This window comes from Thrips palmi, unplaced genomic scaffold (genome assembly GCF_012932325.1).
Source record: "Thrips palmi isolate BJ-2018 unplaced genomic scaffold, TpBJ-2018v1 HiC_scaffold_15, whole genome shotgun sequence".
Classification (NCBI taxonomy): Eukaryota; Metazoa; Arthropoda; class Insecta; order Thysanoptera; family Thripidae; genus Thrips; species Thrips palmi.
The window spans coordinates 4,442,226-4,461,094 of record NW_023144624.1 but is presented as its reverse complement, the minus strand read 5'-3'; the positions used below and the strand labels follow the sequence as shown (position 1 = coordinate 4,461,094).

Sequence of the window (18,869 nt, the reverse complement as noted above, 5' to 3'; positions counted from 1 at the left end):
GGACACTGGCACCAAATTCAAATTGTGCTTCATGAGAACTGGTGATTTTGGGCGTTGAAAGGCAGTGAACGCATTAAGTCTAGTTTAGTCAACTTTTAATTGCTTAAGAGACAAGGAAATTGAGGAAAGTACAAAAAGGAATCAATTTATCATGAGGGCTTGTGAAGACAAGACACGAATTTTGTACTTCAATAACTGGGATAACAACAGTAACCCCATCACCACTGGAAATGTTCGCGATTGGGCACGTCTTCTGTTAGCCAGGAGGCCACTGCAGCTGCCTTCCACCCAACACATGGATGTGGAGGTGGAACACAGACTGGGCTCCGTCTTTCCCGTTGTTGATAACTGCAATTGAATGCCAACACCCTTTTAGCTCATCACGGGGCAAATATAAAAGTTAAAAAAATTGGGAAAAAGAGTAACTTACCTAGGCGGAAACCATTTCCAAGTCGTTCACGACCCAGCTTGGAGGCCGTAAACAGCAGATGACCAAGAATCTGAGATAGAGTTGGATTTAGTTTGGTGAAAAACACAATTTACAACATTTAAAAATAGTTTACAACATACATCTTTGTCAGCTGGTTCAACATCGTCCAACATGGCAATGCGCCTCTTTGGTATCACCAGAAAATGAGTCGGAGCCTGAGGACTGATGTCATTGAAGGCCAGGCACTGGTCATCTTCATAAATGATATCAGCAGGAATTTCTTTAGCAATGATTTTGTCAAAAATAGTTGGCTGGCTCTTTGCAGATGCCGCAGCACTCCTTGCCTTGTCCACCTCCGACGCCATACTCCTGGCCTGTGACAACAGAAGCACATTGAATTAGTTACTAGAAAACCAATGACAACTGCAGTAACAAATACACTGTTGTTGTATTTTCGAAACATCCACGGAGGATTACCGGGGGGAGACAAGTAGACGCAGTTGATACCACTTTCAAGATGGATTGAAAGGGGCGAAGAGAACGTAATATAGTTGGTGCCAAAAGTGCCATGATGTATCAGGCACAGTTGAGGCTTTAAATCAAGAAAAGAGCATGAAGACAATCTAACATACCTACAGCAACTACTTGCTAAACCTGTCGGCGAAATCCCGGTCTCTGTTCTGAAGATTAGGGTCCAGGCCAGGTTATGGGCAGGGGCAGGGGCAGGGGGGCAGGGAAGGGTGGGCACGCAGCTGACTGTACTAAAAAAACAAAACGACACAAAACAAAACTGCTGACAACAGACTTGTAACGTGACAAAAACATTGTCAGCCACCTTTGATATTTTTATAAGAACCATAAGACACGACTGATCCAGCTTTAACTTAATAACTCACGTAAATAAAACTAGGGAAGAGTTTAAAAAGACACCATGATGTTTCAAACTGAAAGTAGAAAGTGCTAGAAGGCCAGACTGACAAGTGCTGCGCTCTGCTCGGCGAATTTGCGAAGTTGTCGTTTATCGTGGCTCTGTGGTGTTTATGGAGAAATTTAGAAAACCTGATTGTTTTTGGTTTTAGGTGTTGATTCAAAAGCACTTCTGTGTATCAAAGCGCTCTACCATGATAGTGCCTAATCCAGAGGCATTAAAAACTTGGTTAGCCAGGGTGCTGGAACCATTGTAAGTAGGGCATTTATCCGTCTGTGGGGGCACACAGCCTAGGCTTAGTGGGGGTACCGATAGATTTAATTATTACTTTTTGCTCAATGGAATGAACAGTTTGCAAATTTTGCATTATCGGCTTCTTTAGCCTCCACCTACTCGTAGATTCTCGCACAGCTTCTTGTCAATTTCTTGGCTCGTTTCAGTCAGCTGGAAGTACAACCTGGCACGTCCGTATTTACGTTTGCACTCGCAGGTGTACTAATTTATTATTGATGCACCTCGCGCCTTCGTCCCTTTGTCCAGTCACTTTCATCCGATGATTGAACAATGACCGAAGCACAAATTATCCACCGCTGTTGCTAACGACCCCCACGTCTAAACGTACTCTACTTGATTGGCAACGCTTGCATTGATTACCAGGCATTCGGCTATTTTGCTTATTCATTTTAAATTGATATTCGACCATGTATCCTCGCTCTGTTTCAAAATATTAGAAAAACTTATCTAGTTACTTCAAGCCGTACGTAATAAGTGCATTTTGCGAACGTCAACACTCCATAACCTCTAAATTTTTTCTTACAAGTTATTCAGTTATCCTTGTAACTTCTCCTTTGATTAACAACTTGATTTTCTTGCATCTTCATCAACTTAACTTAATCCCTCTTATTTTGAATATTTATTTGTATTTTGTACAGGTGCGATGCAGATCCCGCAGCTCTTGCCAAATATGTATTTGCTCTGGTCAAGAAAGACAAACCCTTGCAGGAGCTCAAGGACAGTATGGTTGAGCAATTAGAAGTCTTCCTGCAAAGTGGTATGGTTCTTTTCATTATGATTTTTTTTGCTGTATTTTCTATTGTTTGGTGTAAATTAATTTTGGGCATCTATCACAGAGACAAAGCGATTCGTGGCATTGCTCTTCCTTGTTTTGGAGAAAGATGACTACACTCTGCCAGTACCAACAACACTCTCTCAATTGGCATCTGGCGAGAGTCCTTCATCCACAACCGAGGTGGATGTGAAAGTCAAGCAGGAAGTCAAGATCAAGCAGGAGCCACTTTCAACACCTACGGTTGCTCCAGCATTAGAACCTCAACCCAAAGTAGCACCTACTCCTCAGGTACACACACGCTTCCTCTGTCAACCTTTTTATCCTCAAATTGAGGTGCTCAATAAACTTTGTATTTTTCATTTTTTTTTTTTCAGAGTACAAGTCAACCCACAGTTTCTAGTAGTACATCTGCCAGTGCCAACTCAGCTAGTGCAACACCAAGCAGCTCCACTGTTGCTGTTGCTAGTGTTGTCCAGGTCAATGGAACTACAGCAAATTCTGCACCTGCAGCAGGCTACAGTGGCAGATCTTCTCACAGGAAATCGGACTCTGTATGCAATGTCTCCTCTCTGAGTTGATCTATTTTCCCTCATTAATCCTTGTACTGATTGCCTGACTGTTTCTTTCCCAGGACCGAGACGAGAAAAACCGCTCGGCTAGGTCAACACGTCACTCCTCTCCGCCCAGGAATAGATCACGCTCCCGCTCATGGGATAGATCAAGGCGGTCGCGCAGCCGGGACAAGGACCGGGACAGGCTGCGCGAGCGCGACCGCAGCCGCTGGCGGAACAAGTCCCCGCCCGCGCGAAGATACGACCGCGATAGAAGGTACCATTATCGATTTAACGCACCTGTGTCCCATATTCGCTACTGGCGACTGCAACTGAAGAATTTCTCATTTCAGGAGAAGCTGGTCGAGGACGAGAGGGGGCTCGCGTTCAAGATCAAGGTCTCCTCGCCATGGGTCAGGATTTAGAAGTAGGTATCGCCGTTCTCCTCACGGTAGAGTTTCATTGTCTCGCTCCAGATCACACTCGAACGGTAAGGGCTGTTTTTGGCGCTTTACATTCTGCTTATTGTTTCTGATGCTGATCCTAAGCCTATATCTATTTCCAGAACGCAAGAAAGAACCATTATCTGGTACAGCAACACCAACGCAAGACAGTAACCATGGAGATTCGGACCGTGTTATTCCTCCATCTCAAAGTATTCAAAGTGTTGTTAGCCAAGTGCCAAAGCGGCGATGTCGGGACTTCGATGGTAGGCCTTAGGATCGAACTTAGGCAGATATTTGTTCCCACTGGTATTCCATTGAAATTCCACTGACTATTATTTTGCTCCGGCATCATTTACAGAAAAGGGATACTGCATGCGAGGAGACTTGTGTCCCTATGATCATGGATCTGATCCAGTTGTGTTGGAGGACGTGTCCCTGTCACGAGTTCTTCCATATGAGGGTGGACCGGCCCAACCTGGTGCAGGCCCACCAGGCTCAGGCGTTCCAAACGACATTGGTGGACTTCAAAGTACAATTGCCGTGGCTCCTTCGGGTCCCGGTGTCATGGGTGGAGCCCAACCCCCACCATCTATGGTTCAAATGACTGGCCACATGCCTCCATTCCACCACACCAGGTTCCCTCCTCCTCCTCCCGTGCCAGCAGCCATGGGTATGAAGAAAATTAGCACCGCCGATGTTACTGTATACTCTCTCCGAAAAGCAGTGTCTGATCATTCTCTGAATTTTCTTTATGTTTTAGAGTACAACCCAGATGCTCCAAGCATGGAGCCTCGAATGACTTGGAATAGGATGCCACCAAGGGGAGGACCTGGTAAAGCAATTGGAGTAAAATATTACGCTTTTACATATTGACTTGATCACAACTAAATTGTTTGATTTTGTGATTTCAAGGTAACCGCGGTCGTATGGTTCGCGGTCCTCTTCCTCCTCAAAATATGTACAATCCGGTCGGTCAACAACAAACTCGGGAGCTTGTCTCTGTGCCTCTCAACGACCATTCTGGGCCAATGATGGGTCACCACCCTGGAGGTGGTATGGGTTTCAAGAGACCCATGCATCAAGACAACAATCAAAACTACCCAATGCATGGAGAGGTGAGTGTATGCCCTCCTCCTTTTTCTCATGGAATGTTTCTAATAGATTGCAAATCACCCTATGTGCAAATCATAGGGCCATTACACTGTTGTGTTATAAACACTTAAAATCAAGGTACCTAAATCTTTTAAATAAATTGTGTCTACTAAACCTTTTAATTTATTATTATTTGCAGACTCTGGCTTTAGATGGACACTCGCCCCTCAAGAGGCGTCATGGCTTTGACTATGGTCGATTAGGCCCAGCTGGAACAAGAATGAAACACAACCAAGGAAACTGTTCGTTGGATGTGAAGAAAATTCCTCGCAATATGAACAACATTACTCATTTGAATAATCACTTTACAAAGTTTGGAAAAATTGTCAACATCCAAGTTCAGTTTGAAGGAGATCCTGAAGCAGCTCTTGTCACATTTTCCTCTCATGCTGAAGCTAATGCTGCTTATCGGAGCACTGAAGCTGTGTTAAACAACCGCTTCATCAAAGTGTTTTGGCACAATAACAACAATGGTGCTGTTGGCCATGAGGTATGTGGAGAATTAGGAAACCCTCTGTATTCCATGAGTTGATTTATATGCCTAAATATTTTATTGATGCACTTTTTATTTCTATTTTTGGTCTTTAAATTAGGCTAAGCAAGAGAATCTACCTCCCATGAAGCCTTCTGTTAAGGACAGATTAGGAGCCCAAGTGCCACCCATGCAAGTGAAAGTTATGAATGCCAAGGTAGCCCCTCAACTTACTGAGGAAGAGATAGAGGAGGTGAGAAATTGTTTATTATCATATCTGCATGAAATAGTCCACACTTTTATACACCACATGTACTTGTTATGTAATGTTTAACAAAGGCAAGACTCGGTTCTGGTTTGTGTTACCTCAAGATGTATATTACTTCAAAATGCCAAGCATGTTTTGAGAGAAAGTTTAATAATGGTCTTCTTACATGCTTGTACTATTTGAATAAATAAGAAACAGGAAAAAAATATAATAATATAAAAACACCATAAGGGTAATTTTGCAAGGGGCAACGCAAGTTAAGATAGCTTCATTCAGAATGAAGCATTAAACCTAAAGAAATCAGTGTACATTAGACTACAAACGTCCCTTTTACTAAGTTGAGTGTTGTGTTTGCAGCAAGTCATGATGTCTGGCAACAGCCTCACCAAGACATTGTACATCAAGAAGGAGGTGACTCCTGCCCCAGTGCTAGCTACTCATGTTAACAAGGCGCAAGCTGTCGCCCAGGCACAAGCCCAGGTGGGTGTGCTGCCATACTCAGCATACTCTTTTATTAGAATTGATTCCCCTTCCTGTGGCTGTCTTTCTCTTGTGCCAGTTTCAAAGATTTTGTTTGTAAATGTAGTTACTCTTTTATTTTGCCAAATTTTTGTTTCCTTGCGCCTGAAGCTCACTAATTCTAGCTTTTGTCCAAGTAGAAAAGCCCTATTGTTTAAGGGTTTTGGGGTCTGAGTCCTTCCAAGGTAGTGCATTGAAATGCAGAAGTTGTTTTGATCTTTCTTCAATCTCATTATTAGAGCTTTTGGGGTGCTATGGTTGTGACAAAGTATGATGGAATCTTGAAACCAATACTTTTTAAGGTTGAAGTGCATGTCTCTTTTAGTTTTTAACTTGTAAGTGCCTGTCTGGTTGATAATTGTGATCCTTCTCATGTGTATTTGTGTAGTATTGAATACTGAACAAGTTATGAAGAAGACAAAAATTCACTCACTTTCTGATCTGCACTATCATACCACATGAATTAGAGGATTTGATTTGAACAAGCATGAGCATGTCTTTTATTGTTTAGTTATCAGCATGTTGTTGTGTAGTTCATAGTCGTGGCCTGATAATTATTATGTAAAACATCTGTTTGTGTTTAGTAATTTGTACTTTAACATTGTTTTTGTAATGTTTATCTTATCAAAAACTATTTTGGTTTCAGCAAGCGGCGGCTGCAGCGGCTATGAAAGCTAAATTACAGGAGGTGGCCGTTGCTAAACAAAATTTGAAGAAGAAACAGGAAGAGAAACGCCGTGAAGCCCTTCAAATAACTGCTGATTTAAGAAAACGTAAACAAGACCTGTTAGAAAAACAGCTGGATCAACAAAAGCAGCTTATCCAAAGACTTGAAAAACAGGATATAACTAAAGAACAGCGCCAAGATGTAATGACTACAATTAAGTCCCTACAAGAAAGTGTTGAAAAAATCCGCAAAGATTTGGCAGCAGTTGTAGGGAACACAAATAACAATGTTAAAGTTCCTTCTCTGAAAACGGCTAAACCTCCTCCGGTAGCAAAGGCTCCTACCCCAAACCTAGTCAAGAAAACAATAGAGGAGGTAACCAATCATGCTTCAAATCTTAAAATTGATTTGCCAGGTGGTTATCCCTAACCCACTGAATTCAACACCTTTCACTTTTCAGGCACAAAGAGAAATTTTGGATGCTGAGCTTGATATCATAGCCAAACAGCAAGAAGGTGAGGATGTTGCAGAACTACAACGGAAAGTTGTCATCCTGAAGATGGAAGCAGCTAACCAGGCAATTGTTCAATCTCCCAATAAACCTATGCGCGGGTCGCTCCGAACTGTCCGTGGACGAGGTGTACCTCGTCCTTTGGCCACCCGCAATCCAGCTTTGTATCGCACTGGGTAAGTTCTTACTTATGTTCTTGTATTTTTTCTTCTTTTTGAACTTAATTTACAATGCTGGCATTGTATACCTGCTCCTGTTTACATTGCCTCTTGATGATAATTTTTGCACTTGTTGTTGTAGGGTGCGGCGAGGTGGTTTCACCGGTCATAGTGTAGATCACAGGCCATCCAAAATCCTCGTGTCAGGCTATGAAGAGGATGATAAAGTCGATGTCTTGGCCCATTTTGCAGTGAGTTGATTTCTAGCTATGAAGAATTTGTGTGCTTTTTTCTTTGGAGGAAAATACTAACAAGGTTTTGCTGTTATAACTTTGCAGCAATATGGACAGATTGTTGATCATGAAAGTGATGATGCCATCCCATCCTTAGTCCTTAATTATAAGTCCAGGAAAGAAGCAGAGCTGGCAATGACAAAAGGTAGAAACTTTGGGGATAGGCTGCTGTCCATTACCTGGCATGCTAGTGTGCCAAGGCCTGGTCGGAGTGCACATCCTCATCTTTTGTCGACTGTTCATCTCAACTCTCATCGGAGACAAGTTATGATGGTGGGCGAATCAGGAGAGCTCATTGACGATGGAGAAGGTGCTGCTGAAGATGAGGAAGAGGTGGGTCACCTTTTCCAGCAGTGAACTTAGATTAAGTATTGTCCTTGCCTTTTGATTGCACTTTTCTCTTGTCCTTCAGCTCGTTGGTTTGGATCTTGAACCCAGTGAAGAAGCGTTGCTGCTTGATGACGAGGAAGACGATGAAGACGGTGAAGACCGCAGTTGGCGTCGATAACTGTGTGCTTTCACTGCTCAGCTGGCTCAATCAGAAGCTGAGCACAGTATCTACCCTTAACATCACTTCCAGCAAGTTACTTTTGTTTGTCTTTTATTTTTCTCACATGAATTTTTAAACAACTTCACTGAACATATGTTGACTCACATTCACCTCTATAAATTACTTAAAATGTACTCTGTTTACATTATCTCACAAACATCTTCATTTCTATATTAATCAATTCCCCCTCCCATTATCTCCCCTTTATTAGTCCTTAATGGATTTTTTTTTTTACATTAAATCATTGTGAAGATTTTTTTTGTTTTGTTGATTTTTCTGTTTTTACTATGAAAATGACAGTAGTAATCTTGTGATAACTTGGTTGCATTGTTTGCTGGAAGTGTGTTTTGGCCAAGACTGATATGTGTGTATTAATACATCAACCATGGGTATGCCAGAAGGCACCACTCTCAGGCCACATAGTGTATGGCAAGTTCTTAACTTGATTGGTAGTCACTTTCTATTTGCTTGCCTCTGCTTTCTCTGGAACAGCGGATGACTCTTGACATGCTGAGCATGCCATGCAACCATGTATATTAAGTGATTTGTTGCTTTGTTTTTAAGTACTGAAATTCTGTATTCTTTGTAGGTATGTATATTATCTGAACAAGTGTTTGTTGTGCTATTGTGTTTACTACTTTTTTGCTGCATGAGGAGAAAAGTGAATGTTATATTGTTTTCTCCTTTTACAATGGTGTGCAGTATGTAAGGTTGTATAATAATAAATACCACCACTGGGAAAAACCATGCATGTTCTTTTCACCATGTTAGAAAGCGTTTTTAATGCTTTCCCACTGTGATTGGTTTTCCTTTTTTTTTTCATTAGTTTTAGTAAAGTCCATAACTACATTCTGGAGTATGTGGCTTGACAAGAGGACAGATAGTTTTAAAATCATCTCACTTTGTCAGTGAAGCAATAAGGGTAAATCTGTGTGACATGAACGATTTTAAATGCTGGCATTTGCAGTTGAATCAACCTAGTTTTTTATGTTTTTCTTCTGTGATGTCATATCAAGGCCGCATGTATCAATTCATGAAATTTGGTATTTTGGTTGTGCTTTAAACACAAATATGCACCCATGAGAAGACTCTGTATCATAAATAATATCTAAGCCAATCACATTTTGTGGGGGGGTGAAAGTCTCATTCTAAATTTGACCATTCAATCATGAATTTGTACCTATAATGGAAGTCACTGCCTCATCTAAGTTAGTACAAATTATTTCTGTAATGTTCTCTAGTGCTCCTTGTTTGAACCTAAGACATACTATCATTTGGCTTGTACCAATTTTTTTGTTCTTGCTACACAATATATGCATAGCCAAACAAACAGCTCAGCTGCATAACAACAATTTATAAAGTATTTGAATTGATATGATTTTACCTCTTATCTGGAGTTCACAAGGTTTTATCCCAACACCATATTTTATTAGACTTGAACAACTTTTTTCTCCTTTTTCGTTTGTTTGTGTGAGTTACATATTCTTTGCCTTTCCTCATAAAATTATAATTGCAAGGATAACTTGATGTTGCTGATCGATCTGCTTTGTTTCTCCTCTTCTATTTAAATTTCAGAGTGTTGTTTAAAGTGTGTAAGATAATGAAGTGTACCTGCTTTAAGTTAAATGGCCAAATGGGCATTGAGTAGATTCTCTTCATGCAGTTTTGACGTTTTTCTTTCATTTTTTTGTCTCAAATAACTGGTGAGTAGAACACTGTGCACTATTGAACAAAACAAATTTGAAAATGTCTGTTCTTCCAGTAGATGTCATTTGGGTATTTCGTATATTGTAAACCATTTCTACACAATTTTTTCAATCCTTTTCATGGAGACAGTGTTCCTACAGTTGCATTGTTATAAAGACATAATTTTTATAACAGTTAAATTTTTGAAACTTATTAACTCCACTGATATTTTATCCAGTGGTGTTGGGACTTAGCCGGGCTTAAAAGGGACCATAAAACTCATAAAGCTTGATTTAGTATAAATAGGGATAAATTTTTCAAGGCGCTGTTACATTTTGTCATTATGATATGATGTTATAGACACAAATCTTGTTATCTCATATTCTCATTTTTAACTGCGTTTTACTTTGCACAGGTGGCTTTTTTCACTTGTGATGGGGTTGGTGGCCTTAAAGGTAATAATTGTGTATAGGAAAAGTATACCAATGGTTTTGAAGCACAGGTCCTACTTAATTAATAATAACTTTTCCTCACTGTTGCGCTCACCATGTGTTCTGTTGTATCTTTCACCGTGGGTCATGAATTGTTCTTTTGAAGTCAGGAGTCAATTTTCAGGGATAACCTCACACCAATGAACTGTGCCTGTTTATTCTCTTTGTACGCTTATTGAAATTTATTGAGCATAATTTTTATCTCAAAAGATGCCATAATCAAAAGATTTTTAAAAATGGATGAGAAAGATGAAAAAGAAAAAAAAAGAAAGGAAGTGGGTGAAGTCCTGCCGAGTACCTGCGCAAGTTTGAGGCTTTCAAGTTTCTTGAGAGACAAATTAAAAAGTGAGTGGTGTGTTATGTCACTCAAAAAGCCTACCATATATCATGTGTTTTCAATGTCCTTTACTTTAGTTCTTCCTCCCCAACAAGTACATCATGGCAGATCAAAGGAAACATTCAACATTACATCTTTTTAGTATGTATTCGTTTATTTACTCAAGGAGTATCACATGATAGGAGTACAAGACAGCTTTTTTTGTTGGTGTTCAGTTTCTATGACAAACGGAAACTTCGAAATACTCAAAGCATTAGATTCAGTTCAGCAATGAGTATTAGTTTAAATCACAGCCACAATAAAATCAAATACCAACAATACAGAAAAATAATTCCAGATTCAGAAAGTGGTGCGCATTCTTTTAAAGTAACTGTTACCAATGCATCCAGTCTATTTTCCTCAAATGAAGAAAAGGGGAACAAGTGATAGAGTACAAACACACCATGTGGCATACACAAGAACTTTTAAGAATCTGTCATATCCATAATACATAGAAAAATACAACTTGAAATCGCCAGATGCACACAGAATTCTGAGAATCAAGACAGGAAATTTCAGGAAGTTGAGAGTTGAGGAAATACTGTCTAGAAGAACCTAAAACTAGCTGATAAGTTGTCAAATCAGCCTTAGAAAGATCATAAATATGGAATATTTGGAAAAATAGGGTCAAGTCCTACACTAAACTACACTAACTACCCAAAGATAGTCATGGATCAATCCAGTTGCTTTTAAAAGAAATAGGTGATGGCCAAGGGTTGGCAAAAGGAACCATATGTAGTACCAACTAATACAAATGGAATAGTTAAGCCAAGCCACATCATAAAAAATATCACATGAATGGAAAGTTGGAAGCTAAACAATTTAGGTTGACCAAAAGGTTTGGTCAGGTCAATTAAGACTACAGGTAACGTCTCGCACCCAGGCTCATAAATTCATTGCTGCCATCAACATTGCAGCCGTCACAGTGACAGACAGAATTTCATTGAATCACAAGCAACTAAAAAATTATTTTACTCCAGGCATTAAAAATAAAAATTGCAGGAGGTTTCATGAAAAACACTAGGCATTGCAATATCTTAAACATATTTAACTTGCAGTTAGTTAAGAACACATGCAAAGTCTGCTCTAATTCATTAATAGAAAACCCTGTTGTCTTTTACCAGCAAACATAGATTCTTTTTCCTTTTTTTTACCACCGCTCTTGAAACAAATTACTGTTTAGGCTTCCAAAACTGTCATGAGTTGCTAGCGGCGCAAGGCCGCGTAGTTTGGGTCAGTGACATGTTTCAGTCATATCAACAACAACTGTGCGTTTCCAACCGAACATAAAGTATCCTGTTGCAGAACCCAGAATGACAGCTAAGCACAACCAGATATTGTATGTCATAAAAATCAGCATGAGAAGGTAGCTCACAATCAGCTGCACTATGTGTAAGCCAGTTTGCAACACATGTTTCTGGCTAAACATCCTGGGCCTGAAATAGAAAAAAATTAATCAGACACATTTAACAAAGCTCATAAGAAGAGTTTTGAATCTAAATATAATGTACTGAGAAGTTGTGCTACTAAAAGTTGTGCTAAAACAAAGTTTTTACCAAAAGACTAACATCTCTACAACAAGAAAAAAGGAGGTTCGAGTGTTGAGAAATAATTCATGCAAACAGAGAAGGTTTTAGAATTTAGAACTGGTGTGACTTGCAAGTCAATGAACAATCATTAACCATGCATTAATTAACTAGAAAAATATAAATGAACAATCATGCTTGAATATTTAAAATTATTGATTTCAGTCACAAACTTACGAATCTTTGCGAATAACTTCTCGGACAACACTGAAATTTAGAAACACGTTTAAAGTGTCAAAAATATGAGATTAACTGCTGCCTTGGTTCTACTTTCTATAAAGGTATCCTTAGAAGCAAATAAAAAATGAGAGAATTACTTACGGTTTATGATTCTCTGCATCTGGAACAGCATTATCGTTCACTGCTCTGTAGTGCAGTGAATTGTAGGTCCTCCATAACAGGTTTTCTCTAATGAACCATTAACATAGATACATTCAGAACACAAATAAAATTTAAAGCAACGGCAAGTTAAATTAAACACTTGAAAATGTGACATACCTGTAATATTTAATGCCCTCGTATATGACAGCCATGAAGAAAATTCCAACACATGATAATACCATTGTGGATACCCTGTCAACTTGCCATTCATTGAACAGAACTTTCTCCATTACTCCAAAATGAAACTAGAATAAAAAGAAACAATACAATAAAAATAAGACCTTTTTTTTTAAATTTTATAAAAACCCTTGAATTTTAAAGTTTATTGAACTCGTACCGTCATTGACATAGACATAGAGGAGTGATCCATAGTTGAATGATCCATCATAGAATGGTCCATTGTGGAATGGTCCATGCCTAGATGGGCTGAGTGGTCCATGGCTGAGTGGTCCATGGCTAGATGGGCTGAGTGGTCCATGGCTGAATGGTCCATGGCTGAGTGGTTCATGGTTGAGTGGTCCATGGCTGAGTGATCCATAGCCGAGTGATTCATGGCTGAATGATCCATTCCCATATGGGCTGAATGGTCCATCTGCAAACCAAATTAGAAAATTGAAAGTTAAAGAAGAACAATTAAACAACGGAAAAGGGTGTCATCCAACGCACCATGGAGTGGTCCATCTTAACACAGCAGGCCACAGCTCACCTCTGAAAAAATAAAGAAAATTCAATTAGGACAAGAAAAGACAAGGACTCCTAGAATCTCCTTTCGCCCTTCGTCTTTTTGGTGACCGAAGGGGCCGATGGGGAAAGGGCTGCTGGGGGCGCGGCCGAAGGGCCAGAGTAGAACAGCGCTGCGCTCCCCCCTCCCCTCAAGGGGCCTAGGCAGCCTAGGCCCTGGCCGCCCCGTTTCCACACCACTGTGCGCCGTCGCCATGCCACCGCCGCCGTGCCACCTGCCGCAGAGCGACGCGCCGCCTGCAGACTGATTCCGAGTGGGAAGTCTCTCTCTCGCGCTCATGGGGCGCTCCGCACCGGCGCGAGAGAGACAGACCGACGGAATCAGTGTACCGCTCCACGTGCGGCGTGACGGTGCTGCTAAAGAGCCCGCCCTGAGACAACAGAACAGATGCACCATATGTTTGCCCTTCACAAGTGCGGCCAAAACCCACGAATCACATCAAGCGCTGTGACACAACATGACCCGAATGCAAGCGTCCTGTCCCTGTTCATTCTTAGCGCCACGAGAGGCGCTAAGTCCATTAACGGAGTCGGACGGCACGGCGGGCCAAAAGTGGCACCCGTAGTTCTCACAGAGGGACGCCAGGCTGCGCCAGGCGGGTGGCGATGCCCACCATGCGAGGGCGGAAGCTCATTGCATCAGCGAAATAGGAGGGAACGGCCACCGCGGCGGAAACGCCGCCCACTGTCCAAAAGCTGGAGGCGCCTTTTTCAGCGCGGGCAGCAGTAGCCGCCCAGGACGCCGCCCACTCACGCCAGCGCCCTGGAGCCCCCGAGTGCTCGAGGGCACTGCAGGGGTACGGGGGCGTGTCGGCTGGTCGCCATGGCGACGGCACCACGCCGACGTGCGTTCCAGGCAGTCCCAGGCTGGAGCTGGGCAAGGGGGTTCGCGCCGGAATGCTGGGGGTGCGTTCGAAAACACCGCCTTCCTCGACGCCACCACCACCGAGTCAGTCGGCGCGACAGCGGCATGCGGTTCACACAGGCCGCCGTTTTCGAACGCACCCATCCACAGACCACCGCCGACGCCTCTGCGGAGAGCGGCTGGCCGATTTCTGCCCCGCCTCCGCCTGAGGCGACCCGAAGCGGGGATCCGGAACTGGCCCGGAACAGGCTGGAACGCAGGGCAGGAAGTAAGGAAACCTTTTGCTACATCGCAACCCTCTGAACGCCCCCCTGGTCCACCCTTGAATTCATCAGGATTCGACGTAAAATCCCTAGACAATCGACTACCCGGAACCGAATTAGGGTTCCGGACCCCTGCTGGCCTGAAGGGCCTAAATGACCCACTAAAGGGCCTCAAGGCGAGGGGCGCGCCGCGGGCCAGACCGCGCCGGACTGCAGACTGCCGCAGACTGTGGCTGCGTCGCTGCGTCGTCACTCGGCTCGTCCAAACACGAGATAGCGGTAGGCGTTTTGCCTTGCCGGGCGCACTGCACTCGCTCAAGGTGATTGTAGTGGCGCCCTTCGGCCGGCCGGCCGGGCCAAGCTTGGCCTGGCTTGGCCCGGCTTGGCCGCGGCCTCCTTGTGCCACTCATCGTGGGCCCTCGCGGCTAATTCTCGCTTCGCGCTCCGCGTCGGAAGCGCGCTCGCCTCACTCGCAGTGCAGCGGACTGCGTCACGGCGCCATTCAGCTCATCGCCATTCAGCGTCGCGTGTACTTCAGGACGCACTTCAGGACGCACTTCACCTACTGGGGCGTCCAGCTCGAACCACACATCGCGCGATAGTCCACGGCGTGGCGCGGTGTTTGGCGCGATGTCGCGTGTTTGGCGCGTGCCAGCACCTCCCCCCCCCCTTTCCGCCCAGCTTTCCCATACCCGATTCCCACAGGTGGCCGGCCCCATCTGTATGTTCTTCTGCATGGATGAGCCGCGCTGTGACATACACAACACACCACCTGTAGTATCCCTCTCGAGCAGGGGGCCAGCAAAAAACGGGGTGGGGCTGGGGGTGGAGCAGAGGGCGGAAGGGGGCAGAGGGGGCGGAGGGGGTGGGGGGGGAAGGGGGGGAAGGAGCAGGGGGCTGACGAAATGAATGAACGCAGCCCGTCAGCGCGGCCGCTGCAGGTGCCCAGTAGTGCGGCTTGCGGCCCGTGCGGCCCGTCCGAAATAGCCGCGTGTCCTCGACTCCTCATGCCTCGTCAGCGCGACGCAGCGCGACGCAGCGGCGGGGCGGGACGCGGCGGGGCGCAGCGCGACGCGCCGATCAGGGGAAACACCTGCGGCGCCGCGACGCTGCTGTCAGCCACCGCCAGCCGTCCAATCGCTCGGGCGCATCCGGGCATCCGGACGGCTAAGTGCCGCCTCGGAATCCGAGCGGATGTCTTAGTTTCAGTCCCACTGTTAAAAATTCCGTACTTTTTTCTGTAAGATGTCAATTTGAACAACTTCGAAACTTCACACCGACCCCCAGACAAAAGAACGTAAAACCGAGGCCTTCCCTCGAACCCCAAGGCAGCGCGGCGCGGCGCCACTATAACCGTGGAGCGCCGGGACTGCCAGGCCGCCGCCACAAAAGCGTGGCCTCATCTTTGGCCCACCCAGCAATGCCGCATTTCAATTATTTATTTTTTTCAGAGCCGTCCCGTCACCTCTGCACTGACCCCTGGCGATAAGCGGCGCCAAAAAGAGACGAATAGGGACGGGCCCGTAATAATAAACGCGATTAAGGGAAACAAGGCAAAAACCGAAACGAATTTCACGCACAGTGAAGAGGCAAAGCGACGGAATAATAATGAATTGGCCAAGTCGCGTTGCTCCGCGTTGCTCGTCCTCCTTGTGCCGGCTGGCTACTCGGCCCTCGGGGCTCAGAGTCGCTTTCGTCGCTCTGTCTCTCTCACACTCATAGGCGTCCCGGAATGGTGCGAGAGAGACAGCGGCGAAAAGGACTCTCGGAACGCGGCGGAGCGGCGGAAAGGTCAGCCGGCCGGCCGGCAACATGCCGGCAACAGGGGCAAACGGCGGCAGCGGCTCGATAAGGCTCTTTCGGCAAGGGTGGCACTGTCTCTCTCACTACTGCGGCACGCTCCAAGAGTGCGAGAGAGACAGAGCGAGGAGTGCGGGCAGCGGAAGCACTCGGCAGGACACTGCTAAAGCTGGAGGCTGGAGCGCCTGGACGCTAGGCAGCCCGTGCGCACAGATGCCTCACTGCTGCCTAACGTCCAGGCGCTCCATCCCGCACCCTCGCTCTGTCTCTCTCGCACTCGTGGAGTGTGCCGCAGGTGCACTGTAAATGTCTTACGGTGAAAGGCTGCACCAACATTTTATGGTGGGGATTTTCTCCATGATACCAACAAAATATCTATAAGGTACAGTGAATTCCTCCATGGTATGTTACGAGGTCAGCTGCACCACCATAATATGGAACATTTTCACCAAAATAATGGAGAATCTTCCCTGTAGAACATTAAGAGTGTGTGCGAGAGAGACAGAGAGAGAGAGAGAGAGGAGTCACTCGGCTGGCGCTGGGGCCTCTAGATGAGTGTGCGAGAGAGACTGGCAACGAAACGCCACTGTTGTGGAATCAGCAGAGCGCAGCACAGCGATTCCGGATCCCGCACAACGCTTCCGTCGCTCCGTCTCTCTCGCACTCTGGGGGCGTCCGGTAAAGGTGCGAGAGAGACAGAGCGATGAGACGTTGTCCGCAGGGCTGGACTGCAGTTCCGGGCGAGGATGCTTGACAAACACACTGATACGCGGACAGTGTAGGGCTTGCTTGCGGCCGCTGTGACGAGACAGACCACGAGAGCGGCTGCTCCACGCGGATTCATTCCCCGGCCATGACACGCCGCGAGCCGCGTCTACGAGCGTCCAGTGGTCTGTGTGACGGGCTGTAATGGGCCACGCCTTGGGTCAGGCGGCCATCGACACATCGGTCGGCATGAATGGCTGCCCGGCGACGCCGCGGCGGCGGACCCGCACTAGAATCCAGCTCGTCGAGGAAACCAGCGGTCCCTGAGGAATGAAGACAGAACGCCCTCGGGCCCCTTTGGCTGCCTCTCTCGCACCCTTGCGGCGCCCCTTGAGCGCGAGAGAGGGACAGCGCCGAGAGCAGTGCTCGGAGTGCTCGGAATCGGCCTGCAGGCACGCGCCGCACGCGCCGCCCGCTTGAGCCTTTCACTCACACCGCAGGCACCGCCATGGCACCGCCTAGTCGGCTCGTGTTGTTTCGTTTCGCTCGCGGCGAGAGCGAGGCGAGGAACGAGGAGCGACGTCGACATACTGTAGGAGCAACGCCGCCCGCGTTCCGAGCGGTCCAGAAACGGGGCCCCGCTGCAGACCGAATCCGAGAGTCGTTTTCGTCGCTCTGTCTCTCTCGCACTCATGGGGCGTCCCGTGTAGGTGAGAGAGAGAATAGGTCACTGGCGAGCCTAGCGGCAAGCCGCGCGCCTCCAGCGCCCCATGCCGCCGCTGGAGGAAAATCAGTACAGTGCACCGCCGCGCTCAGTCAGTCTCTCTCGCACCCCCGCGGAACGCCCCCAGAGTGCGAGGGAGCGACGGAGCACGGACAGAAACAGGGCGACGTTATGATCCTTCGGACCCAGGCGGCGGAGCTTTATGCAACGCAAGAGAAAGGGCGCTGCAGCGTTCAAAGCCCTTTGGACAGGGCTTCGCGGGCAGAGGGGGAGGGGGAGGGGCAATTGTCCTCGACAGCGTGGCTGTAAAACGGCGCGCGCTTGATACGGCACGAGCCGCGGTAACGCCGCGCCGCCTCACCAGCCTTGCAACACGCGCTCCGAAGGCTCGTTTTCGATGCTCTGTCTCTGTCGCACTCGTGTGGCCTCCCGCAGGGCCTCCCGTAGGGCCGTAGGGGTGCGAGAGAGATGGAGCGATGAGACGGTTCTTCGGAATCGCTCAGCTGCATGAGGCATGGCTGCAGGGGCTGCAGGGGCTGCGGCGCTGGGGAAGTGCCACACGGTTCTTGAAACGCGTTCAAGTCGCCTCAGCTCATGCGACAAACAAGCCACGAAATGTTGGGAAGAGTCCGGATTACCTGGGCATCCATATGTTCAGTTCGTAAAGGGTTCGGGCTTCTTGCTCATCGCACTGAAGACTTGACAGTAACTTGCCGAGACCAGAAACCTTGTTGCTTTTATACCTAACGTTATAGACGTCTCCTCAGGAGCGTATTGGGGTACCCAAATCAAATGAAAACTGAGTTCATATCGCACGGCACCATTGGGTGTGTGCGGGGGTGGGTGGGAGGGAGGGGTGTCTTTCAATAACCTGTACGGCATTTACTATGAAACAGTTTAAAGCGTGACGATATAGCTGGCAGCTGGCTAGACATTCGTCCCTGACAGAAATCATGAATAATGGTAAAGATCTCCGGTTCGGGTTGAGAGGTTAGGTTGACGCTGCCAGTCAATGGTAGCAGCTTGAGCCTGATCTAAGTAAACGGCGCTCGGTCCGAAATCAATCAATTGTGGATAAACTATCAAAATCTCTCACCAAAAACGGCACGAACGCGAAGAAAGTGGAGTGGGCACGACCGGCTCGCGGCACGGCCAGCAGACGACTGACAGCTGACAGCAGCAGCAGACAGCAGAGCTCGACTGTGCGCGCACACACACACACACACATACAGGGCCA

General features: G+C 46.2%; 3 protein-coding genes across 7 annotated transcripts; 1 reads left to right on the top strand and 2 right to left on the bottom strand.

Annotated features, from left to right (window-relative positions):
- Positions 1-78: 78 nt before the first annotated feature.
- LOC117640899 (histidine triad nucleotide-binding protein 1-like) lies at positions 79-1,204 on the bottom strand. Of its 3 annotated transcripts, none has more exons than XM_034377889.1 (4): positions 1,067-1,186; positions 571-804; positions 431-500; positions 79-348 (listed from the first exon to the last, which is right to left on the bottom strand). In XM_034377889.1, exons 2-4 carry the CDS (start codon positions 793-795, stop codon positions 257-259), a joined length of 387 nt encoding a protein of 128 aa, XP_034233780.1. In that variant the 5' UTR covers positions 796-804; positions 1,067-1,186; the 3' UTR covers positions 79-256. The 3 variants fall into 3 exon arrangements, with proteins under 3 accessions (XP_034233780.1, XP_034233778.1, XP_034233779.1); XM_034377887.1 differs by lacking the exon at positions 1,067-1,186 and adding an exon at positions 908-1,056; XM_034377888.1 differs by having other exon boundaries at positions 81-348; positions 1,063-1,204.
- A 185-nt stretch (positions 1,205-1,389) lies between these two features.
- Positions 1,390-9,900, top strand: LOC117640892 (zinc finger protein swm). 2 transcript variants are annotated; one of them, XM_034377870.1, is made up of 18 exons: positions 1,552-1,610; positions 2,291-2,409; positions 2,489-2,715; positions 2,802-2,978; positions 3,059-3,255; positions 3,332-3,468; positions 3,544-3,687; positions 3,783-4,094; positions 4,185-4,256; positions 4,337-4,539; positions 4,716-5,066; positions 5,170-5,301; positions 5,674-5,796; positions 6,482-6,877; positions 6,963-7,189; positions 7,314-7,422; positions 7,510-7,797; positions 7,877-9,900. In XM_034377870.1, exons 1-18 carry the CDS (start codon positions 1,552-1,554, stop codon positions 7,970-7,972), a joined length of 3,369 nt encoding a protein of 1,122 aa, XP_034233761.1. In that variant the 3' UTR covers positions 7,973-9,900. The 2 variants fall into 2 exon arrangements, with proteins under 2 accessions (XP_034233762.1, XP_034233761.1); XM_034377871.1 differs by lacking the exon at positions 5,674-5,796 and having other exon boundaries at positions 1,390-1,610; positions 7,877-8,018.
- Positions 9,901-10,663: 763 nt separating this feature from the next.
- LOC117640897 (high affinity copper uptake protein 1-like) lies at positions 10,664-18,855 on the bottom strand. 2 transcript variants are annotated; one of them, XM_034377880.1, is made up of 7 exons: positions 18,729-18,855; positions 13,201-13,242; positions 12,872-13,126; positions 12,652-12,779; positions 12,475-12,561; positions 12,331-12,360; positions 10,664-12,003 (listed from the first exon to the last, which is right to left on the bottom strand). In XM_034377880.1, the coding sequence occupies exons 2-7, from the start codon at positions 13,213-13,215 to the stop codon at positions 11,802-11,804; spliced, it is 717 nt and encodes a 238-aa protein (XP_034233771.1). In that variant the 5' UTR covers positions 13,216-13,242; positions 18,729-18,855; the 3' UTR covers positions 10,664-11,801. The 2 variants fall into 2 exon arrangements, with proteins under 2 accessions (XP_034233771.1, XP_034233772.1); XM_034377881.1 differs by lacking the exon at positions 12,331-12,360.
- Between the last annotated feature and the right edge of the window lie 14 nt (positions 18,856-18,869).

Bases quoted from the DNA above. Each gene is read 5' to 3' on its own strand.
- LOC117640899 (XM_034377887.1), bottom strand. From the start codon at position 1,000: ATGGCACTTTTGGCACCAACTATATTACGTTCTCTTCGCCCCTTTCAA. The intron at 805-907 runs GTAATCCTCCGT...CTGTTGTCACAG, and splicing joins CGTCTACTTGTCTCCCCCCG to GCCAGGAGTATGGCGTCGGA. The intron at 349-430 runs GTAAGTTACTCT...ATTCAATTGCAG, and splicing joins TGGAAATGGTTTCCGCCTAG to TTATCAACAACGGGAAAGAC.
- LOC117640892 (XM_034377870.1), top strand. From the start codon at position 1,552: ATGATAGTGCCTAATCCAGAGGCATTAAAAACTTGGTTAGCCAGGGTG. The intron at 4,095-4,184 runs GTATGAAGAAAA...TTTATGTTTTAG, and splicing joins TCCCGTGCCAGCAGCCATGG to AGTACAACCCAGATGCTCCA. The intron at 5,302-5,673 runs GTGAGAAATTGT...TTGTGTTTGCAG, and splicing joins CTGAGGAAGAGATAGAGGAG to CAAGTCATGATGTCTGGCAA.
- LOC117640897 (XM_034377880.1), bottom strand. The intron at 12,780-12,871 runs GTACGAGTTCAA...TTTTTATTCTAG, and splicing joins CTATGTCTATGTCAATGACG to TTTCATTTTGGAGTAATGGA. The intron at 12,361-12,474 runs GTAAGTAATTCT...TCTAAATTTCAG, and splicing joins GATGCAGAGAATCATAAACC to TGTTGTCCGAGAAGTTATTC.